This window comes from Phascolarctos cinereus, unplaced genomic scaffold, assembly GCF_003287225.1.
Source record: "Phascolarctos cinereus isolate Bilbo 61053 unplaced genomic scaffold, phaCin_HiC Scaffold_2;HRSCAF=192, whole genome shotgun sequence".
Classification (NCBI taxonomy): Eukaryota; Metazoa; Chordata; class Mammalia; order Diprotodontia; family Phascolarctidae; genus Phascolarctos; species Phascolarctos cinereus.
Window position 1 is genome coordinate 42,235,416 of NW_027555625.1, and position 25,448 is coordinate 42,260,863.

Below are 25,448 nucleotides of genomic sequence, written 5' to 3' on the forward strand. Positions count from 1 at the left end.
GAATGTAATAGAATACTATTATGCTATAAGAAATGATGAGCAAGCAGACTTAAGAAAACCTGGAAAGACTTGTATGGACCTGATGCTGAGCAAAATGACAGAACCAGGAGAACATTGTACACAGTAACAGCGACGTTGTGCAATGACTAACTCTGATAGACTTAGCCCCTCTCAGCAATGCAAGGATCTAAAACATCCCCAAAAATCTCATGATGGAAAATGCTATCCACATCCAGAGAAAGAACTATGGAGTTTGAATGCAGATTGAAGCATATTATTTGCTCTTTTTTTCCTTCTGTTTTGTTTCTTCTTTCTTGTGGTTCCTCCTATTGGTTCTAATTCTTCCTTACAACATGAGTTACGTGAAAATACGTTTAATAGGAATGTCTATGTAGAGCCTCTATCAGACTGCATGCCATCTGGGAAGGGGAGAAAATTTAGAACTCAAAATCTTATGGAAGTGAATGCTGAAAACTAAAAATAAATAATTTTTTTAAAAAAATCCCCCCCCCAAAAGAGATGAGCAAGATGGTTTTATAAAAACCTGGGAAAACTTAGATGAACTCATGCAAAGTGAGGTGAGCAAAACCAGAACATTGTACACAGTAAAAGCCACATTGTACGATGACTAACTTTGATAGACTTAGCTCTTCTCAGCAATGCAAGCATCTAAGACAACTCCAAAAGATTCATGATGCAAAATGCTATCCACATCCAGAAAAAGAACTCTGGAGTCTGAACGCAGATCGAAACATACTGCTTGCTCTCTCCTTTTTGTTTTGTTTCTTCTTTCTCGTGGTTCCTCCCATTGGTTCTAATTTTTCTTTACAACATAACTAATGTGAAAATGTTTAATATGAATACATATGTAGAGCCTTTATCAGGTTGCATACCATCTGGGAGAGGGAGAAAATTTAGAACTCAAAATCTTATGGAAGTGAATGTTGAAAACTAAAAATAAAAAAAGAAATTACAGCATACAAATGTGGTGGGATACTACTGTACTGTAAGAACTGAGAAAAGTGATGATTTCTAAGAAACCTAGAAGACTTGCATAAACTGATGCAAAGCGAAGGGACCAAAACCACAAGAATAATTTATAAAAAAAGACAGTAATGCTGTAAAGCCAAACAACTTTGAAAGACTTTGGAACTCTGATTAGCTTAATGACCTACTACTATTCCAGAGAACTAGTGATAAAATATGCTACCCTTCTCCTAACAGAGAGGTAAAAGATACAAGAGTACAAAATGAGAACTTTTTTTAATGGTCAACTGGAAATTTATTTTGCCTGACTCTATATTTCTGCAACAAAGGTTTTCTTTTTCTTTTTTTCTTAAATTAGTGGGGGTCCAGGAAGGAGGGAGAGAAGAAACATTTCTGATTTTAATTTAAAAAAAAGAAAAAGAAAAAAATTTTTAAGATTATACTGAGAAAAGCTAAAACAAATGAGAATAAAGCAAAGTTCAGTACACAAATGTTCCAAAAATTTTAGAAGATTATAGAAATTTGCTCCAAATATTTAACAATCAGGGACAGCTTGGTGGCACAGTGGATACAGCACCTGCCCTGGAGTCAGGAGGACCTGAGTTCAAATCCGGTCTCAGACACTTGACACTAGCTGTGTGACCCTCAGCAAGTCACTTAACCCCAACTGCCTTACCCGAAAGAAAAAAAAACATACCAAATATTTCATAATCAAATAAAAAGGCACAATGACTAGACCAGAACAGAGCTTAGAAAGCTTTAGAAAATTTAGAAAATAAAAAAACCTAAAATCAACTAAAGTACAATTAAACATTAATATTTTACTTTTTGTTTTCTATGAGAATGTGGCACCTAAGCAAATCAAGATAGCAGGTATGAATCTGTCTCATACATGGGACATAATGTTTGCCATTTTCTCTCTAAGTAAGTAAGAGTACTGAAACCAAAGTCACAAAGACCTTAGTTCAGCTCCCACCTCAGTGGGCAAGTCACTTAAACCTCTTTCCATCTGTTTCCTCATCTGAAAAACAGGGGTGACAGACCTACCTCATGGAATTGCTGTGAGGAATAATTAACACAAATACAGAGCTTTGCCAACCTGAAGTTGCTAACTAAATGCTAGCTACCATTGTTGTTATAGCAGAGTAGTAGCTAATAATGCCTAACAGATTACAAAATGCTTTCTTCCTTGTATGAGTACAAAATATGAGTTATCATGACAGAGAGATGACAAAACTCTAATATGAAACATATGACTGGTAGATTTGGAAGGAGAAAAGTCCTTCTTATTATTCCCTTCTTAAATGCTGAACACCAAAACCCTAAGACTGTTTTGTTTTCTAAAACTCAGGCAATCCTCCACTAATTCTTTATTTAAAAACCATTCTAGAAACTGCTTACATAGACTATACTTCACATCCTTGTACAGGGAGTTAAGATTTAAAATATCAGTTCTTGTAAATGCTTGAAGGGGATGGGGTTTAGGTAGAAAAGCTAGAACTCACATCAACTTATGTTTAGGGCTTTTAAGTCATAAAGAATGCAGACTGTGTGTCAACCGTTATTGGTCTGGCTCTCCACAGAAAAATGTGAAAAGGAGGACAGAAGTCAGGAAAAGAAAGGAAGAGAAAAATGCACTCTTGATTTCTTTGATACATGAAGCTCAACGTATGTCTTTTAAAAGGGAACCCTTGGACCAATAAATCATTTAGCATTTGGTTTTTTTAGCTCCAAAATTAAAGGGTACAGTGACACCACATATTGGAACCTTGTGGATAAGAACGCTATCTGGCCTTCCTGCTCTATGGCAAGTCTACTTTCACTGTCTAGTATCATATATTAGAAAACAAAGTAATGGGAGTGGAAGAGAATCTGATCTACTAGATACAGACAATTTCTAACTTTCAGACTTTGTTGTTTCTTAAAATTTTCTAAGTTGTTTCAAGTCAAGTCTACAAGCATTTACTAAGTAATACTATGTGTCAGACATTGTGCTTATAATTAAGTACAGGGGATACAGCCATACTAGTATCTGTACAGCACTTATTATGTGCCAAGCACTGTGCTAAGCATTTGACAAACCTTAGCTCATTTGATCCTCACAAAAACCTGGGAGGAGGGTACCATTATTACCCTTATCTTACAGTTGAAGAGATTGAAGCAGACAAGAGATTAAATGATTTGCCCACAGATAGTGTCAGGCTGGATATGAACTCAGGTCTTCTGGAGCAGTGGAAACCTTGCCCTCAAAGACCTCACATCTCAATGGGGGAGACAACACATACACCATGCAAGAAAATTCCTCTACAGAAACATTATGAAATGGTAGTTAGGGTTCTAGGCTAATCCATAAAGGCCTATTTAACCCATACATTAGATAAATTACTGTGAATTAGGGATGAAAATACAGAATATGTCTTCCAACGATAGAACTTAGGTTTAACTCTCTTGAATCCCATCTACAAAGAAGACTAAGTTTTGTGTTATGAAGTTGTATACTTTCATGGGCTTTAGAGATTTATAGTACTCATTCTCCATTATAGTACTCTACTTCAAAAATTACTCCTTGGAGCAACTAGGTGGCACAGTGGATAGAGCACCAGCCCTGGAGTTAGGAGGACCTGAGTTCAAATCCAGAATCAGACCAGACACTTGACATAGACACTTACTAGCTGCGTCACCCTGGGCAAATCACTTAACCCCAATTGCCTTGCCCCCCTCCCCCAAATTACTCCTTATTGCAATGAAGGCATATCATTAGCCTTGCTTAGTCTTTCTGCTTCTTAAAAACAGAAATATGAAGCAGAAGGAGCTGGGCATTAGGGTTTAAACAGGGTGGCGAAGGGCCCAGAATTCCAAGTCTTTTGAGAATGGGTGGAAGGAATTGGGCATATTAGCCCCAAGAAGAGGGGTGGGGAGATACATCACAGCTGTCTCCAACTATTCGAGGGGGTTTTTTTGTTTGCCTCAGAGGGCACAAGCAGTAATAATGGTTGGACATTTTAAAAAGACAAAGCCAGGAAAATCTTACTAACAATTACAGCTGTCTAAGAGCAGAATTTGCTGCCTAGAGGAGTGGTAGGTTCCCTCTCCTTGGAGCTCTTCAAGAAGACAATGACCACTTGTCAGGTATATTAGAGTAGAGAATTGTTTCGTATATGGGTTGGACTAGAATGGTCAATGAGGTACTTTCCAACTCTCCTATTTCACCAACGTTCCTGAGGAAGACTGCCAAGAGGGGAATGAGTTGTGGCCTTAAAATAAAAATGGGATTAATAGTCCATTTTTAGAAGAGGCTTTAATAGGTGAGGAAACTTCCTACATTGCCCAAAAGGTGGCAGTGCTGCACCAGACCATACTGAAGGGAAGATGGGAAAGAGAAGGGAATATGCAATATGTGTTAGAGGATGCTCTCATGCCAGGTACTCATTAAAAAATTAAGTATTTCTATCTGGGATCTGCCTTGGACAGATCCACTGTCCCATTTAACATAAAAGTGTCTGAATTTCAGGTACTAAATTTGAGTTCTTCAATCCAAATGTATAAATATGAACAAAGTAACAGAGCAAAACCAAGTCATCTTTTTAAATAAAGATGTAAAATTAACATGAATGTTATCGCTTGTCCTAAACTGAACCATTTCAAGCCAATATTGGCAATTCCTGAATCCTTTTCCAATTCAGTTCAAACTGCTAAATAAATGTGCTGTAACTACATCAACAAACTCAATTATGCATATTGCAGGTCCCTAGTGTTTTCATATAGGATAAAAAAAAAAAGGCATAATGACTGGCCAAAATAACATAGTAGAAATACTTTCTACCCAATCACAGCATGTCAAAATGAGGAAAAAAATCAATTATATTAGGAGGCAGCATGCATGACAAAATTAAAAAAAAATAAGATTTGGAGAAGACCCCCTAAATTTGAATCTTGGTTTTGCTTTTTGGTCATGTGTGAGAAGCTAAGTAGATCAATTAAACCCTCCCAGGCCTGCTTCCTCATCAGTAAAAAAAAAAAAAAGAGTTAGAGAGATGATGTCTAAGGTCCCCTACAATTCAATCTATGATTCTATCATCCGAATGTCCCCAGAGCTATGATCCATAAGTAGTAACTGTGAACATGTACCAGAAACAGTGCTAAATCTCAAGCCAGGGATCTGAATTTGAATGCTAATTTGACCATTTAATCACTGGCAGGCCACTGAATGACTCTGGAACTCAGCTAAACTAAATGATCTTTAGGTTCCCTCAAGCTACAAATCTATGATCAATGCAAGCATTTATAAAGTACATACTACACATACTAAGAGCTGGGGATAAAAGTACACAGAATGTAACATTCCCTATTCCTTAGTATCTTAAATTCTAGTGGGCAAGACAAGTACATATATGTGTATAAAGAATAAAAAGAGAAAAAAATACAAATAAACCAAAAGCAGTTAAATACAAGGTGGTTTATAAGTATGGGCATTAGCATCTGTGCAATGAGGAAAGGCTTCATGTAGAAGGTAATATATGAACCGTGTCTTAAAGAGAGTGAGAGTAAGGACCTGCATTCCAGGCATGGGCAGCAGCCACTGCTAATGCAGACAGACAGCAAATAGAGCATTGTGGGTCAAGAACGGGGGGGGGGGGGGGGGGGGGGGGGGGGGTGAGTTGGTCTGGCTGAACTGCAGAACGTGAGAGGATGAATAATATCCAATGGGGCTGGAAAGACAAAAGGCAGAGACCAACTGAGGAAGATAACACAAAACTCTAGATGACAGGTGATCACTAATTGGCGTAAGTGGAGAGAAGGATAAGAAGCAAGAACCTTTTAAGACATAGAACCCTTATAAGGTCAGAGTAATTGGTAAAGAGATATTCAAAAACTGATGAAATGCACAGGTTATAGATTTCTTTAAAAAAGATCTTATTACTTCCAAATATAAACTAAATAAACAGAACTGATCAAAGTTTTCTAAGCAAAGCCTACTACAATGAGAATGTAGGATTAATTGATAATCATCATTTTCAAGAGATTTGGCCGAAGTCCTCAAAAAGTCTGTTTAATATTCACTGTGAAATTTTGTTTGTTTGTTTGTTTGTTTTTTGGTTTTTAGGCAATTGGGGTTAAGCGACTTGCCCAGGATCACACAGCTAGTAAATGTCAAGTGTTTGGTCTGAGGCCGGATTTGAACCCAGGTCCTCCTGACTTCAGTGCCAGCATTCTATCTACTGCGCCACCTGGCTGCCCCATTCACTGTGAAATTTTAACTTATGGGGCAGCTAGGTGGTGAAGTGGATAGAGCACTGGCCCTGGAGACAGGAGAACCTGAGTTCAAATCCAGCCTCAGACACTTAACACTTATTAGCTGTGTGACCCTGGGCAAATCACTTAACCCCAATTCTCTCTCACACATACACACACACACACACACACACACACACACACACACACACACACACACATTCACATTCTCTCTCTCTCTCTCTCTCTCTTTAACTTATGATTTATTTTGAAAATAGTCCTAGACATAATGCAAAAAAAAGTAAAAGAAGTTCAGCCCTGAAAAAGTCAAAATACTATTTAATTATTAATATATCTTGGATGAAGACAGTAATTCATTCCTCGGATTTTATAAGAACAGCCTTTGCTTTCAAACTGTAGAAGTAGTAAGACAAAAGGAAATGTAGTACAGAGAAAGACTAGGTTTTACCTTAGTATAATAAAACTGCTTACACAAAGTTTTTTTCAAGAAAAGCTATTATTTTTGTTGGAAGGACTGCTATACCCCAGGCACACTACCACACTGCTGGTGGAGCTATGAGGTGTTATAATGATTCTGCACAATATGGCTATCCTGTCCTCACTGATCCAAAGAGATCTGACCCAGAGCACAGACCAAGGAAGTCAAAGACCAAAAGTTCCAACGTAAACCAAAACGTTCGCAACAAAACATTTTTTAATACAAAATATCAAAGTAATTTTAAAAATTGGGGAATGTCTATACAAAGCATTGTACATTAACTTAATGGATATTACTACTACACTGTAAAAAAGAAAAAAAAGAAATACTAAACACTTATTATAATCATGGTTAGGCACAGAAGAGTAGGATGTAGAATACTATCAGCTACACTCAGATATTATCAGTGTGTATATCAACTTTGTTGAATTGCTCTTTTTTAGTCTCCATTACAAGAAATGGTTTAACAAGTTCATACCTAGAGAGCAGGAATATATTCAGGACTGACTGATGTATAAAAACCAACCACCATTACAACCTGTTACATCTCCATATTTCAAATACATTTTCCACAGACACTCTTACCCTGCACAAGCTTGCAGACAAGCCAACATTGTTGCCAGTGTTTCTGGAGGAAGTTGAGCACTTTTCGGCTGATCTTTCTCTGGGGCAAGGCCACCCAAGATGGAAGGGCACCGTCTCTTTAAGAAAGTCATACACGCCTGGATGAAGGGCTCCTGAGGAAGAGAAAGTCTCAGTCTATTTGAATTTCATCTCAATTGTTATCAGACAAAAAGATAATGCGCTAAGCTACAACAGCTCAATAGCTTTTAGGGGGACAAGGGATGGGGGACTGAACTATCAGACCAAAAACATTTTCCACATCTTCAGTGCTACATAACTAGATCACTTCTTTAGCAATTTTTCATCACCAGAATTAAAATTCAGAAATGAAAGAAAAAATCCTGCTTTACCCCATGCTCCCGAATTTTATCTGTGAGCCATTTGTCAAGTTTGAGGTATTCCCGACGAGAGGCAAGTGCAGCAAGGTCAATAACAAAGGCAAATGGAGTACCATTTAGCAGCATTGACAAGGCCTAAAGAAAAAAAATTAGAGACTACCAGTCAAAAGATCAGTAACTTTCCCTCTCTGTCTTATTCTTTCTAATTTTCACAAACAAGTCTAAAGCATGCTGCTACTATTTTCTTGGCAACAACAAAAATAGTTTGGTACTATTTAGTGGTATAGCACTGTCTTGCTTACAATAAGAACTAACGTTCTAAAAGTGAAAGCATGACACTACCTTCCAACTAAACTTGACCTTGTGCTTTCCAAAATACCTGAAAACCTGCAGCTGACAGCATAGAGTAATAAGACAACTTTTTACTCAAATGATAAATTGAAGCCATAATCTATATCCCATCTAAAACATCTCTGCACAAGCTTATTCTAACAAAAGCTCAACTAAAACATCAGAAGTATAAAGCACACCCAGAGAGCAATAATGATGCAACAAATATAACTACCTTTCAGAAGGCCCTGTTGGTCCTATCAGACCAGCTATGCTACCAAAAGCTGCATCCCAAATAAATGAAAGTCCATAGAAAGATGACAGACGCCTCAAAGAAACAGTAACAAAAACATCACACATAATAATAGCCAAAAATTGAAAACCTTCAGATGGCTTAAAGACCACAGAGGCTATAATACAATGAATGGTTAAAAAACTTTAGACCTTCTAGAGGCACACTACTACCATCACCTGAAGACAATTAAGAAAAGTTTGCTAAAACTAAGTGTGCAGTACCTGCTGAGAAAAATTAACAAGCTGGCTGACCTAACAAGGAAAAAAAATCTAAAGCCTGATATGGTCAAAGCATGTTATGTTGTCAATTATTCCTAGAGGCATTGTTTGTAATTGAGTAACAAATGTGAGTAGTATAATAAACCAAAAAAAAGCAATGACAGAGTATCACCCCCAACTCACCTTCAAGTCCTGGGCCACATCAAGAATCCGTGACAATTTGGCCTGGTCATACTGCTCCCCTCGCATATACCATTCTGCCATGGCGTGCATGATAAGCTGTCGAATTGAGGGAGACTGTCCCTACAGGAGGGGAAGAGGCACAGGAGCAAGGCCATTTAATCAACACTATCACACAGCTCCATTTCAGTTTTTACCAGAGATCATTTACACGTTAAAACCATGAGCACAGGATAACTCAGCCCAATAAAGAGTTCAGAATTCATGAACAGTCTGGTAAAAATCAGAAACTTAGTAGAATCATGAGAAACTGGTTCAAACCTAGTTAAGACAATAAATTCTATCATCTTAGCCGAGTCTCTACTTAAAGAAGTTTCAACTCAACTAAAAGGAAGCCTACTACAATAGTAAAACAGAAGCAATTTTAAGGCACAGAAAATTCTGGGACCTGGGGTAAATTCACTCAAGTACCACAAATCTCAGGATAACAAACTTCTAATTCTCAACGACCAGAAAAATACAACCTAAAATTTTTTTCAATCTAAAAAAAATTAAAGGTTGATCAAAGCTAGTCCAAATAGTGTCTATATTATTTCTTAATACTGTTTTAAAGTGTTTGCTCTTAAATTATAAAAAATACCTTAATTATTTATATTGAAACTTTGTTAACCTGTCTAAACTGACCTAGAAGACACTACTCCATTTGTAACGATTTTTTTTCTCTCCAATTAAGCCCTCATTTCTATGATAACAGGGAAGTGATTCAGATGTTTAAGAATAAGAGCCATTCTCCAACAGATAAATGGTCAGAAGTTATAAATACAGTTTTCAGAAGAAGAAATCCAAACTATCAAAAGCCATATTAAAAAATTCTCTACATCACTTAGAGAAGAAATGCAAATTAAAATAGCTCTGAGGAGATTCGACCTCACCCCCATCAGACTGATGAAGTTGACAAAAAAGGAAAACACCACATTCTGGTGGGGCCATGGGAAAACAGGCATGTGAATGCATTCCGGGTGGAGCTGGTCCATCCATTCTGGAAAACAATTTGGAACTGGGCCCATAAAGCTATTAAACTGCACCTACCTCTGCCCCAGCTACCCTACTACTAAAGCTGCACCCCAAAGAGATAAAAGGAAAACGACTCATATATACAAAAGCATTTATGGCAGATTATTTTTTTTGGTGGTTGCAAAGAACTGGAAACTAAGGGGAGCCTGTAAATTAAGAAACAGATGAACAACTTATGGCACACAAATATGATAGAATACTGTTATGCTGTAAGAAATGATGAAGGGCACAATTTCAGATGAAACTGATGCAGACTGAAGTGAGTGGAACATGAAGAGAAAAATTAATACAATGACAATTTTGTAAAAACAAACGACTTTCAAAGAAAAAAAAAAGATATCTTGTACTTCTTTTTCACCAGAATGCAGACACATTAAGGGTAAAGTATCACTGATTATAAAGCAGTAAGCAAACTAAAGTTTACATAATTATTTACAGTGCCTTGAAACAGTAGTTATTTATTAAACTAAATGAAACTAAATGTACTTCTGGAAAAAATTATCTTTATAAAGACCGTCTTCAGTGTCTCAAAGTAGAAGTGTCATACAAAAATAGCTTAAGAGGCTTGACTAATAGTAACAAGATTTCCTGGCTACTTTGAGAAATGCTCTTTTTTTTAGGTAATTACTATGAAAAAACAACAACGTATACATGACTTCCATACTCTACACAATCTTGTTTTCAGAAATGGGCTCAAAAATTAAAACGTGCATGCATGTGTAACAGGTAGAATCACAACACATGTTTTAGAACTGTGGGTGGGTCCTATTTGGTAATAAGCTAGCACAAGGAAGTTGGTACAAGTTGTAGAAAGAGGTACAAGCTTTTTGGAAGCAAGTACAAATACCAGAAACATGGACTATTAAGGATGAATCAGAAGAAAATATTCAAGAAAATGCTCTGCCTATCAAACATATTGAAAAATATTCTATCATCAGAGAAATGACATCGGATCTAGAGCTGTGGTAGGGACCCAGCAAAGACAGGGCCACCTGCCCAGGATCACAGAGCTGGAAGTCTATGTTGTGAATGCAGGAAGTCTTCCTAAGTCATTTAGTACCACCAAGTTTCAGGTCATGAATGGAGAATCCTTTTAAAAGATAAGGAGAATTTTTCCTCTGGAAAAAGTAACTAAGTGAAACAGATTGGCAAAGTAGTGAATTCTTACCTGCCCATGCCAGGCATAGTGCAAAATAATGGCAGAGTTAGGATGATTTCCAAGGAAAATTGGCATCAGGGTAGAGATGAGTTCATGGCGCAGTGTATGCCAAGAAGTGTTGATCTGTAGTAAGGCCAATACCAACATATCCGGACAGTGCTTGATGGGAAAGCTGAAGAGCTGTTTGACCTGCTCATACTGCCCCACCTCTGCCAGTCGCAAGAGAGATTCAATCAAGTCCAGGCTCTTCCTAACCAAAACAGAAGTTAGATGGCATATGAGAATTCACATATAAAAAATTAGTTTTCCAATTTAAAACCACCATTTTTCAGCTACTCAAATCAACATTCTATGGTATAAAAATATTACTCTCCTTAAAGTTTATTCATTCATTTATTCAATAAGTGGCCAAAATCCCTTATTTCTTAAGCAACTATTTTGGTTAAACCTACGTTAACATTTCACCACTGAAAGACGGCATGAAAATCATCTCTATACCAACGATCCCCAAATCTCTATGAGCCCCACATTTCTCCTGAGCTTCAGTATCTCATCAGAAATTGCCTTTTAGGCATTTCAAACTGGACATCCCAAAGACAACCCAAATTCAACATCTTTCTCCCAAATCCCGTCCCTCTTCCAAGCTGTTCTATTTCAGTCAAAGCTACCAATATCCTTCCCATCTTCCAAGTTTCTGACTTTGACATTATTCAACCTCTCTGTTGCCCCATATCTTGCCCTCTCTATCTCCAAAATATTTCCCAAATCCCACCCCTTCTCTCCACTCCTAGAATAATCATCTTGGTTCAGCCTGTCATCATTGCTCACCTACATTCTTGCAACAGCTTTCCAATTGGTCTCAGTGCCTTGAGTCTCTTCCCACTTCAGTTCTCCCTACACACTGCTAACAATGTGACTTTAATTGCAAATCTAACCATGCAAATCCTGCTCAACCAACTCCAGTGGCTGCCTATGGTTTCTAGGAAAAAATCAAGTCTTCTGCTCAGCTCTTAAAATGTGACACAACCTAGCCCCCAACTATCAATATCGTTTCTACTCGCAAACTCCACAATTTAGCCAAACTGGCCTTTCACACACAATACTCCATTTGCTACCTTCATCTACATTTGCCCTCGCTGTCCCCCATCCCTGGAATGTAGGCCATCTGAATCTCTACCTCAGAGTCACCTTTTTCCTCATGCTCATACATTATCTGCTACACAAAGCCTTTCCCAATACCTCTACTACTAACGCCCACCCTCCCAAACTGCCTTATACTTAAGTGCTTTGAGTTTATTTGTACTTTTCTCTTACTATTTATTCTGTATACATATTGTTGTACTTGTCTCCCCCATTAGAATGTAAGATACTTACAAGGAGTGAACTTTTCATTTTATATATACGCACTCCTAACACCTAGCACAGTGCCAGGCATACAGCAGGCACTTCGTGAATATGGGATTATGGTCATTTGTTTTGCTTGACTTTAATTACTAATAACAAAGGACAAGTTATGATAGAATTATAGGACCACAGATTTAGAGGTGGAAGGAACTTCAGAGTTCATCGATTTGTAACACCATCTTCTCCCCACACACACAATTATACTGAAGAGGAAACTGAGACTTAAGACAATTTAAGTGGTTTGCCCAGTTCACACAGCAGAGACCAGATATGAACCTAGGTCTTCTTTTCTCTAAGTCCAGCACTCTCTTTATATCATGTTGCATCTTATCACTGGAAAGTAACTGTAAAAATTTTTAAGTACTTATACTAACATGTACATACACTAAAGACCTATCCTAACATTAATGATAATTTTATAAAATAATTTACGTGGCTATGATTAATGATTTTTTTAGTTGGCAGATATGCTGAAGTTATAAAAATGATATTACATATATAAAAAGGACAAAAAAAAATTAACACATATAAAAAGGTTTTTCTAATAAGCAGCAATACTATTCTTTTTTAAACACTATTTGGAGAGCAAATCTCTTCATCACAGCAAAGTTAAGTTTCATATTCTATTCTATAAGAAATGATAAACTTCTAAATTAGAAGGGCTTGGCTGCAGTAATGCCCTTTAAAATTCTTACATTTATTGCTGCATAAGAAAATCAAATTTGTACTTTCTCTTCTGGAGACCTGAGTTTAGGAACAAACAACCCCATAGTTTTTATCCCAGAATCCATTCTAATTTTCTATGAAAGACAGCATTTTTTATTATTTCATATGATACTGAATTAATACAAAAGCATTAGCCTCCTTGCAATTCAATAAACCTGTGTTTCTGGCTATAAACATTTTGGCAGCACGCTGTTTAATCACATAACTTTAAGAAACTAATGCAAAAGGTCAAAACACAAAATGTAGTGGTAACAGAAAGTGTTAATATGTTGGGTACTGACAAAGAGCAGAGACAGAATAGTAAACAACACCAGGAAATATAATTTTGATGGTACAAAGAAAGATCCAGGAACACTTAAACTTCACAATTGAGAAAACATCACTTCAAATTTTAGACGCAAAGATTTCTGAATTATATATGAGCACTGAACTGGACCCTATTTAACCAAAAATATAAGCTTCTGCATGGCTTCTAAACCTCTATCTAAAGCATATGATTACAAAGTCTCAATGATTTATGATGAATTTATAGAGAAAGTACCTATTAAAATCCACATGGCATTCTCAGATTTAAAATCAACCAGGGTGGTAGGCAAAAATCCAAGAAACAGACTGATCAAAGCAAACTTTAAATCCAAGGTGAGAAAATCTTTTGGTTTTACTGCATTATCACACAGGTTTCACTGCCAAAAGGAGTGACACCTGTTTATACCCATAACAGCGCTTAAATCTTCAGGTCAGCATCCTAACAACTTCAAGATGAAAACACAACTCTATGAAACCTTTTTTCCTCTGTAAAATATGACATGACAGTTCCAACTTTGTAAAGCATCTCTACTGAAAATGGAAAAAGAAGATTTCAAGAAACTTTGCTCTCAAACTTAAATTAATAATTTTATGGGGGGAAAAAAAGCTGCAATATTCATCCATTTCTTTAAGCTGGTCCTATATTTTTCCACAAAGAAACAGTGAAATTATTATCTTTCCTGGGGAGTGAAGGTAGGGAGGAGATAAGTGTTCCTATCCCCAAGTGATTAAAATCTAGAACTGCTTTAAAAAAAAAGTTGCTATGTTATAAATAATTGTCCCTTATGCGCTGCCTTTTATTTATGTGGCCCTTGGTATTTTTGAACGTTACAGGAAAACGGGGAGGGAACAGGACACTACACATATAAGCTGAGCAGACTTGACCTAAAAACCAGCTTTAAACACAGATATGAGTGAATGACAAACTCCATCAAAGAGAGAAAAAGGAAGGTAGTTTCCCATTCATCCATTTTATAAAATGAATGATGACCTAAGTTTCAAAACCCCTTTAACTTAAAAGAAGATTCTAGTAGATACAAAGAAATCCTTCCTAAAAGGTTAGTTTTATACACACCCTTAAGACACAAGTTTCTTCCTATGGGGGGGGAGGGGAAGAGGGGAGAAGCTACCTTTCTAAACATAGCAAGCAAGAAAATGTAGCTACTTTTGTAAGTTGAGAAATAATTAAGTGGCAGGACAAGAGAAACAATCCATGTTTCACCAGCAGAAAATATGTCTCAACCCCTCCATAGAAGATAAATCAGCAGCTTCATCTTTTTAGCTGAAGTGAACCTATGTGTTACTACTAATCAAATGAGAATTGCTGCTATTCTGTCTTCACCTCAAAAAAGAGAAGGGAAGATGAAGGGAGAGAGGGGAGAACAAATAAAGAGGGAAAAGGAGAAAAGAAGTAATTAACACTTTATTTCAGGAAGTGAAATCCTGGCTTCACACCTAAATAACCACTTGTAAACATCCTCAAATTCCCAACTTTGGAACGAGCCTGACATCAGGTATTTCAAGAACAAAGATCTGGATACAAAGCTCAAAAGAGGAAATGTGAAGGAAATATCACACAACTTGTCTCTTGGACCAGCAAGAAACAGCCAAAAGGAACACTCATTACAAAGCCCATCTTACAAACAGCATATAACAGCAGACAGACTACAAAGTTATGTCGGTTCATTACTGCCAGTACACAATGCATTGAATTTGCTGGCTATTAAAAAGACATCCATTTCAAAAGAGAGAGAGATCCAATCCCCATTGTAGGAAAAAAAGAGATAAGATTTACCATGTGGCAATTTCTCGATTGTCATCCTCTGGTGGTGCTTTGAGGATATCAGTGGCAACTGTGTGACAGGGATAGTCAGCAAAACAGAAGATCTCTGGATTTATCAGTGAATGCTGAATGAAGGAGAGCTAGAACAAGAAAAACACAAACTTTATGGTACCTCATTTAGGACTTGCTGACTGAACTCTTCCAAAGTGAAGTGTCTTTTACAGAAATGCAGCACCACAATGCCATACTCAACAGTATAAGAAAATGGAAAAATGTGCGTCTCTCCAGACACTCTTCACATTTCTACAAATAACCCAGCTATGATGTCCAAAGGAAAGCCCTGTGGTGATTTGCTGCTGGGATTCTTGTGCAAACAACTAGATGGTTGTATCTAGATTGAGCATGCCTTATATTCAAACTGAAGCTATATAGAAATGCTATCACATTCTCTTAAAGTAAAGAAAGGTCATTTCTAGTTTATAACAAGAATCAAGTAATATAGGCACATAATACTTTATCCATCAGTTAAATACTGCCTTTACTTTTCTCTTTGCAAAAATTAGGTAATATAGGCTTACCTGGCCCTCTGCATGTTTCCAAGGCCTATAAATAAGGTCCACTGGGAAGACTTCCAAGCCTAGACCTCTCTGAATGCCATATACCACATTCTGAAGTCCTTTGCTGTCACGAATTTGAAATCCAGGGTGGTCTAATTCATAGGTTACTTCTTTGAAATTCAAGCTTGGATTCTAAAACCAGGAGGGAAAGATATAAACAAATAAGCCTACAACACAACTTGCTACCACCATCTGAAATTGGAGTTGGGGGAGGTTTGCAGGGTATTTTTTTCTTATAGTAGTAACATTAAAACAGTATTACCAGACCAAGTGAATTCAATCTAAGGGGAGGCTAGTGGGCAGCTAGATGGCACAGTGGATAGAGCACTGGCTCTGGATTCAGGAAGACCTGAGTTCAAATCTGCCCTCAGACATTTGACACTTACTAGCTGTGCAACCCTGGGCAAGTTACTTCACCCTATTACCTTGCAAGAAAAAGAAAAAAAGAAAAAAGAGAGAGAGGCTAAAGGAGGGAGCCCTCAACTTTAGTAGGAGATAGTTTTCAAATTACTGGAATAGGCTATAGGAAAGCTGTGACTCTCCAATTCATAGTTCCCATTCACATGCTTTGAGCATCCTCCATTTTCTCCGTGTCAAAGATCTACCACCTCTACCCTGAGCAGAAGGATACAAAGAATAAAAAAATTCAAGACATCTATGATGACTAACCATATCATAAAGCTCTCCAACGGCCAAAATGATGGTGTTAGATCTAGTCAACATTTGGTATAAATTACACATTACATAATCCTTCTAACCAAAGACTATAACAAGCATTTAAATAAGTGCATATATTATATTGAATTAAATGATGGTCATATCAAACAGAAGCTTAAGGCTCTAATGTAATCTGAGTAATAACTAATACTCTTTTAAAAACAAAAATTCAAGTACAAACTCTTCATGTGAAATTGGCCTTTTTTCCAGATGACTATTTTTCATCTCAATTTACAAGAAAACTGCTGCTACACAGCTAACAAGATGAAAACGAAAAGTTTGTTTGATAACTTTGAGAAATAAGTTTAAAAAGCTGGCCAACAGGTGTATGCCGTAATGGAGGGAAAAGGGATAGACAGAAGAACCTAATTGAAATATAAATCTAAATTAAGATACAACCTAAAACCATCATCCTGACTTTTTTTGGTGCCAAGAAGTCCAAAATCTTCCTGTAGTTCAATAGTTCCTTTCAATTATACTTAAAATGCCATTTAGTTTAGGTCCTTTACATTCCAGCATAGTTTGACTATTCAAGGTATAGTAATATAGTCTGTGGCTAACCTAATAGGGAAACTGAAGTATAGGTTTTGTAACTTTGGATATTATCCTCGAGAAAACTCCATTCACATCCTCAATTATCTTCAAATGGACGTTTATTATATTGGCAAACTAGCACCTTTTTTAATTTCAGCATCCCTATCCTCAAAACCTCAATCCTCAAAAACCTCAATCTTTCTTCAGAGAATGAATTCCTTTGAAGGTTTCCCTAGGTGACTGCTTCTGTTTCTTTCTCATCCTCTTTTCTGGGCACTATCTTCTAGTGCCCAAAAGAAGTCTGCAAAGGTCTATAATACTGAAGGAATGGGATCACTGCTATCCAACTGTCTTTGAAATCACCGCTCCACAAACTTATTCCATTGTTGACAGTCCTACCTATTGTTACCTGACTTTTTTTCTATTTCATTTGCTAGGTGAATGTAGTAAAGGAAATGTGAAAGGGAAAACTTGCTTTGGGAAGGAACACAGCTGGTTATCGCTTCCCTTCGGAATCGACTTCGCACAACACTTGACAAGCAGAATGGCAACAAACTCACCAACTCTTTGAGAACGTCAATCAAGACTTCAACGTTCCAGGTGTGGGCCTGTGCTCCATCACTTTTATCTTTTCCATCACTCCATATTCCACTGCCAGGAGCTGAGATAGACTGAAAAGGGTGGACTTTCGTTAACAAACAAATATAAGAAATGATTGGCAATAATAGTCACAGAAGAATTTAATTACAATGAAGAAGCTAGACTACTACAAGTCATTTGGTAAAATGTCTGGTCTCTGACACTCACCTGTAATGGAATGCCATCTGTCAACCCTGAATGAGTCCGAGCCATCATTCCCAAAACCCTGGCAACTTGGGCAGCTGTGACCTCTCGAACACCAAACTGCATGATTATATTGCGACATTCTTCAATACTGAAAGAAAAACATTACCTTTAAAACAGGATGGCATGCTAAAAAGCGAGCTAGTCAATAAACATTTGTTGACTGCCTACTGTGTGCAAGTCATGATGCTGAGTGCTGGAGAGACAAAGAAAGGTAAAGGACAGCCCCTGCTCTCAAGTGGCACAGTCTAACCATGGAATTTTTTGGTTAATTCTGTAATAGTCAAATAAATGAAAAAGCATGACCAATAATTTTTGAAGGATGTTAGCATACATTACATAGCCTAGGTAATTTGAACCACTTTATATTATTTTAATATTGCTAGATTGGGAGTACAAAATCTACTGAACTCATCATGAGAGAAAACATAACCACAAATGGAAATAATTAACATTGGGAATTATCGTAGGTAGAGAGGGATACTGATGTACTCTTGTTGGACATCTATTTTTTTTTCTTTTTTTGGAGGGGGGGGGTGAGGGAATCAGGGTTAAGCGGCTAGTGAGTTTCAAGTGTCTGAGGCCAGATTTTAACTCAGGTCCTCCCTTCTCCCAGGCCTGAGCTCTATCTACTGCACCACCTACCTGCCCCCCTTGGTGGACATCTAGAAAACAATCTGAAACGGAAAGAAGCTGTTTAACTTGTTCATAACCTCTACCCAAAGGTTTCATTGTATACACTGGAATGAAATAGGTCACGGACATTCAAAAAGAAAAAAAAAGGTAGATGCTCAGAGACCAGGCCTGCACAACTTGTGGGCCGCCGGAAATCCTTTGGCCAGCTACAGATTCAGGAATGGCTAAACAAATTATGGTAGGTACGTGACTATAATGTAACATTACTATGGTGGGGGGCAGCCGGCCGATGGAGAGAAGAACACCAAGCTGGAGTCAGGAAGACTTAAGTTCAAATCCAGCCTCCACACTATCTACCTCATTTGCAAAATGGGGAGAATGATATCCCCCTATCTGGGCTGTTGTGAGAATTAAATGAGGTAATAACTGTAAAGCACATAGCAAGTGCCTGGAACACAGTAGGCACTATAGAAATATTAGTTATTATTATTATCATTATTATATCATTATTATTATTATTAGCTATAAGCAATGATTCAAGAATACAAAGAAGACTCACATGAACTGACACAAAGAGAAGCAGAAGCATGAAAAAAACACACACACAGACTAAAACAATGCAAACAGAAACTACAACAACAAAATATTTACAATTAAACGTTGTGAACTGATAACAAATCTGGCACCAAAGAACAGAGACAGAAGACACCTCCTCCCCGCTTCTTTGCAGAGATGGAGTTAGATTAAGCGTATGAAATAACACAAATAAAGTCAGACTTGTTCAGAGACTGGTTGGTTTGGCCGAAACTTTTCCCCCCTTTTTTATTCTTTATTATAAAGGCTGACTCTCTGGAATAGAAAGGGATATATTTAGAAATAGAAAAGGTATCAGTGGTTTGGTTTTGTTTTTTAAAAATATGATCAAAGTAAAGACATAGGTGGCAAACTATATAATAGCAGGAACACATTTCAGAAAGCCACACTGGGGAAAAAAAAGAAGAAACCCATAGTGAAATTTCTAGGCAATTTTTTTTACAGTAATACTAATACTACCAACCTTGCACAGAAGCCATAGCCTACTTCTTGCATGAAGTCTGCCAGAGAGCTCTCCATCATGGTTTTAGCTATCCCTCCAGAATCAGGCAGGATCCTGTCCATTAGAATGTCCCGTTTTTCAGAGTAAAGTAGTGGTGCAAGCACCACGGGACAACGTTCCTGGGGAAAATCTGTCCAAGAAGAAGGATGGTTAAAAACTAATAATAATAATAATAATAATAATAATAATAATAATAAATAATAATAATAATAATAATAATAGCTAGTATTTATATAAAACCTACTATGTGACCAGCACTGTGCTAAGCACTTCACAAATACTATCTCATTTGACCTTCAAAACAACCTTTGAGGCAGGTGCTATTATTATCCCCATTTCTACAGTTGAGGAAATTGAGGCAAGCAGTAGTTAGGGTTTGACCAAGATCACACAGCTAGCTGCTTATGGCTAGAGTTGAACTCAGGTTTTTCTAGCTTCAGGCCCAGCACTCTACTCACAGAGCCACCCAGCCACCTTAGACAAGTGCTTTGTCGTTGTTCAGTCATTTTTAGTTATGTACAAAACTTTGTGACCCCGTCTGAGGTCTGGAGTAGTTTGCCATTTCCTTTTCTAGCTCATTTGACAGAAAAGGAAACTGAAGCAAACAGTGACTTGCCCAGGGTCTCAGTTAGTGTCTGAGGTCAGATTTGAACTTATAAAGTTGAGTCTCCCTGACTTCAGGCCCAGAGGTCTATCCACTGTGGCACCTAGCTGCAGCACCAGAGAATTTTTATGTTAATCAAATATTAAGCAAGCCATTTTTCACTTCCCACAAAAACTTGGCTCTTGTCATTCACAGGTTCATTGTCAAAGCAAGGCCCTGTCTTGATCAATCCTAGGATGAGTTACTGAGCTCATTTTCATACCTTATTTCCTACTTTCCATGCTTCACGTCAGTCAGTCAGTTCTAAAGCACTTGTTAAGCATTTACTATGTGTCAAGCACCCTGTTAAGCATTCATACGCATTCCTCACGGTTCTGCTTTGTGATGGTACATAGCTACTGTGATCAAAAGTACAAAGTCAGGTAAAACAGGCCCTGCCCTCATATGGTATATGTTTTCATGGGGGAGACAACAGGTAAATACAAGATAAATAGGAGTATATGGAGAAGGCCCCAGGCTAGGTGGCCTAGGAAAGGCTTCCTGAAGAAGGCAGGATCTGAGATGAATCTTGAAGAAAGCCAGGGAAAAAGAGGTGAAGGTGAGGAAAGCATTTTAGGAATGGGGACACCTGGCATCGAAATGGGAAATGGACCAGCATGAAAGAGGAACAGCAAATAAGCTGGAGCACACAGCAGGGAGTCTAAGATGACTGGAAAGTAAGAAAGGGCCAGGCTGTAAATGCCAAATAAAAGAGTCTCCATTTGATCCTGGAGGTAAATAGGAAGCCATGCTGTAAAAAAAATCACTTTGGTGGTTGAGTGGGTAGATGACAGACCAGTTAGACCATGACCATGCTCTAGATGAGAGGTGGCAACGACCTAAACTGAGGAGGTAAAGAGTAAAGAGAAGGATGTGTGAAAAATGCTGTAAAAACAGCGTTCCATGAAAACAGAAATGTTAAAATCTGGGACTACACTGCACATGTGGAGGAGAGAGAGGAGCTAAGGATAACCCTAAGGTTGTAAGTCTGAGTTAATGGAAGGATGGTAGTCCTCGAGAGGACTGTGACAATTCAGAGAGGGCACAATTTGGAGAAGAAATATGACTTTGTTTTGCACTACTCTAGCCTAACAGTACTTTTTAATAGAGCTTTCACATTAATCAGATTAAAAATGACCAGTCAGTGTTAGTTTGATAACATTCACAAAAACTAAGATATCACTTGGTTTTCCCCATAAGAGAACTACCAATCGATTTCCAATTCAACAGCTGGTAGAGAACTATGAATGCTCCTATTTGCTTCCCTTTAACTGAGGAGATGAAATAGTACAAGTCAAATGGAGCCTACAAGCCCCAAGAGACACCAAGAAAAGCCAACATCAATGACAACACCTATGCCCCGTCACCAAGAGGCTCTTTTCCAAAGCAGAAGCATTCAGGGCCATATTCTGAGATTTAAAACTATTACTTTCAGTTTCAATTATCCTAAACTACTAACAGAAAAACACAATGCGCAGAAAGCCTCAGAACTGATGACGACCTCTCAGCTTGCACTCATACTCCACTTCCAGGTCGGGCTTGTTTGGGCTTAACTACAGCTGCTCCCAATGTTCACATCACATCAAGTACTCTTAAACCTATTCAAAGACCTCTGCTGCTCTTATCCTAAAAGATTTAACTGGAGAACCACATTCCTCCAGCTAAAATACGAATTCTAGTTCCAACACAGGGTTCATTAGATCACTTAACCTTTTCTCCAAGTGAAAAGACCCCAGAATGGGAATCACAAAATAGGTAAAGAAGATGAAACAACACCATCAAGAATTTCTAGCACAAAATGCTATGCAATGCTTTCAACAGGACATTTAACAAGAGCAGAAGGGTGAATGTCTCCTTTTGTAGGGCCCACCTATGAAATACATTCTTTTTAATCAGCTAAAGTGAAAGTGCCTAAAGACTGCCATTCATAGCAGTCCACCAGACAGAGGGAAGGGTCTTACCTCTACGCAGTGTCTTAAGAAAAGCGTCGATTTGTTCCTGTCCAACCCCAAAAGCTCCCTTCTGCCCAAAAAGGAGATGGGAGAGGAGCAGGTGCAGGACCTCTATGGCAATATCTTGGAAGCCACCTTCTTGATTTCCACTGACGTCTGCGTCAATGTAAGAGCGCAGAAGATCTGGAAGCTTCTGTTTGACAAACTGGGCAGCTAGAAGGAGAAATCAACAATAAGCCATTAATCAAACCTGACACTGGCACAGAACCAATTCAATTTTAAAAAGCACCCCACTCTAAAATGAAGCTATGTTAAAACGTCCACAGTCTGAGCCTGGCAGTCACTCATACTTTTTAAAAATCCCCATCCCCTCTGTCCACACACACACACACACACACACACACACACACACACACACACACACACACACACACACACACACACAGACACAAATACTGCAAGCTAAAATAAGAAAAGGAAAAGAAAAGGCAGGTTATCATGAGACAGGGTCACTGTGTTGGCTGATTGTAGTTCATTGTTTCTTCTTTTGAGATAGCTGGATGGCACAGTGGATAGAGGGCTTGGCCTGGATTCAGGAAGACTGAACTAGAGTTTTAATTTGGCTGCTGTGACCCTGGACAAGTAAAACGGGGATAACAAGAGCACCTATCTCAGGGCTGTCGTGAGGATCAAAAGAGATAAAAACTATAAAGCACTCAGCACAGTGCCTGGCACACAGTGAGCACTATACAGATATTAGCGATCACAAAGGAGAGTTTACTGAAGGGTGGAGGGGTAGGTGATATCTGGGAATGACTGATTTAAAAAACAAAAAAATATCAATTAAACAATATTCAAACTGTTGTTAGAAGTTGTCATGAGGCAGCTAGGTGGAGCAGTAAATAGAGCTCTGGCCTTAGAGTCAGGAGGACAAAGTTCAAATCCAGCCTCAGACACTTAACACTTACTAGCTGTCTGACCCTGGGCAAGTCAATTAACCCCAACTGCCTCCCAAAAAAAAAAAAAAAAAGTTGTCATGGTTGTGGCTTTTCAAAGTATGCAAGCACCAATTATAAGAAGCAGTCTATCACACTTAAAGAAAAATTTCTAAGTACCATGGCTCCAAATAATCAGCAAGCACATGTGGAAATGTGTTTTCAAAATCATCTTCCCACATTTTCTACAGCCTAACTTCCTTTCAAAGTGCTACTGCTAAGAACCAGGGTTATCACAAGGTGACAATTAGGTGACTACTTATTATTTCAACATCCAACAGGCAACCAAAGTTAGACAGAAAATAAAACACCTGGTTACCTGGGCCTACGTAAGTTCTATTTTACTTTAAAAGAGTGTGAATTCTAACTTCATTAAAGCATTTTGAAGACTTTACTGAACTTACCAAAACCTCGTAGATCTGAGCTGGAAGAATTCAAGAGAGCAAGACCAAAAATGACCTGAAACAAGAAGATGAGATTAAGGTAAAAACCTTGACATGCTAATTCCAACTTAACCCACCTTTACAGTCCAAAATCACCTACCTCTTGAACCTTGCTTAACTTGAGAACTTTACTCAGCTGGGCAAATAAGTGGGGTGAAGGCTTTAGACTCTGAAACCAATAAATTGTGACACATAAATGAGTTTATTAAGTTTTCCAAAACTTCTATCTATTCCTTGATCCGGGTATCAGTGAAGATAAGCAAAACAATTCTACAGAGGGCCTGCCCACAGCAAAACACACCACAACTCATATCTACGGCCTACTATCCTTAATTTTCAATCAGTCACATTTCTTCTGCAAAAAACTATGAAGGTAATAAATATGGCCCTGGGTCACAAACTTAAAAAAATGTTAGAGTCCAGGTCTTCTGGCAAGAAGTTCAAAACTCTTTAAAGCCAGTCAAGTTTCCTCTTCTCTTTACAGTAGGAAGTGACTGCAGAGCATGATCCAAACTTTGTAGAAGTCTAACTTATCACATAAACTGCCTGCATTTCATTACAGAGGGGCATAGTCACAATGGCAACAGTTAAACCACAACGAAAGCTAGTTAAGAAAGTTGTGGGGAAAAAGCACTGAATGTAGAATAAGAAAACTGGGTTTGAATCCCAGGTCTTTTCAGAACTAGTGTGACTTCAGGAACATGAATCATTATTGTCCAGGAATAAAATTTCCTAGTCTAGAAGATTAAGGGGTTGCCCACATGACCCCTAAGGGTCATGTTTAAGATCAAAATTCTAAAATCCTGTATCACTTGGAGTTTAAAAACAGCATAATGCTAATTCATTATAATCTTTACTAAGATCTTTACCATCGAGATAATAAACTAGATCCAAGGCCACATGTGGCCCTCTAGGTCCTCAAAGTACAGCCCTTTGACTAAGTCCAAACTCCACAGAACAAATCCCCTTAATAAAAGGATTTGTTCTGTGAAACTTGGATTCAGTCAAAAGGCCACACCCAAGGACCTAGAAGACCCACATGTGGCCTGGAGGCCGAAGGTTCCCCAACTCTGAACCAGAACATCTGAGAAAGACAAAATGGCTCTTCTGAAAAACCTACTATCCAGTTCACAGGATAAAGATTATAAGGACTACAAACCTTCTGATAGTGCAATGGATTATCAATGGCATAGGACAGCGTCGAGATAAAATTTGGCTTTGTAATCAGAGATGCACACTCCTGAATCAGAAACTGAGTCTAAAAAAAAGAATAATTAGTAACTATTCAAATTGTTTAAATTATTATTCAAATGCTTATATAATATAAGCACCTGATCTTTTCACAATTTTTTAAAATAAAGGGTATATAAATCTATTCGAATACTTTCTCCTCATTACTTAAAGCAACTTTAAAACATACTCTATACTAGAAAAACAAAACTATAAAGGCTGCTAAATAAATGCAATGACCAATACTAATCTTAAGCAGATGAGCAAACGTTTCTCTTAATACAGAGATGAGGGACAAATCTTTAGTATTTACATGTAATGTTTACAAACCAGTACAAATGCCAGTAAGTCCATGCAATAATACTTTTATTAAGCAAAAAGATTATTTACAACAACACTTCAGATTCATCACGAAAGGTAATTCAGAGGCAGAAGGTCTCTGGCCTCAAGTAGGTAAAGTCTCCTCTTCCCTTAACAGGGCCTTCCCTCTATCCTCAACAAGAGGAGTTAAAGATTCCTAACTTGTGATGGGGGGGGGCGGGGAGGGGGAAGAGTCCTACATTCCTTAGAATGATCCCACAGAATCA

General features: G+C 37.9%; 1 protein-coding gene across 9 annotated transcripts in view; it reads right to left on the bottom strand.

The window, feature by feature from the left end:
* CNOT1 (CCR4-NOT transcription complex subunit 1) overlaps nt 1-25,448 on the bottom strand; it is a 96,874-nt gene that overhangs the window by 40,060 nt on the left and 31,366 nt on the right. For 8 of the 9 annotated variants that reach the window (XM_020963517.2, XM_020963512.2, XM_020963510.2 and 5 more), the window contains exons 4-16: nt 24,791-24,889; nt 23,732-23,800; nt 23,593-23,647; nt 22,203-22,406; nt 19,560-19,728; nt 17,831-17,957; nt 17,584-17,694; nt 15,734-15,904; nt 15,168-15,295; nt 10,946-11,186; nt 8,707-8,826; nt 7,693-7,815; nt 7,304-7,455 (exon numbers count right to left, since the gene is read on the bottom strand). In XM_020963517.2, the coding sequence (XP_020819176.1) occupies nt 7,304-7,455; nt 7,693-7,815; nt 8,707-8,826; nt 10,946-11,186; nt 15,168-15,295; nt 15,734-15,904; nt 17,584-17,694; nt 17,831-17,957; nt 19,560-19,728; nt 22,203-22,406; nt 23,593-23,647; nt 23,732-23,800; nt 24,791-24,889 (1,769 nt within the window). The remainder of the gene's footprint in view (nt 1-7,303; nt 7,456-7,692; nt 7,816-8,706; nt 8,827-10,945; nt 11,187-15,167; nt 15,296-15,733; nt 15,905-17,583; nt 17,695-17,830; nt 17,958-19,559; nt 19,729-22,202; nt 22,407-23,592; nt 23,648-23,731; nt 23,801-24,790; nt 24,890-25,448) is intronic. The other variant, XM_078149342.1, reaches the window with a different exon arrangement.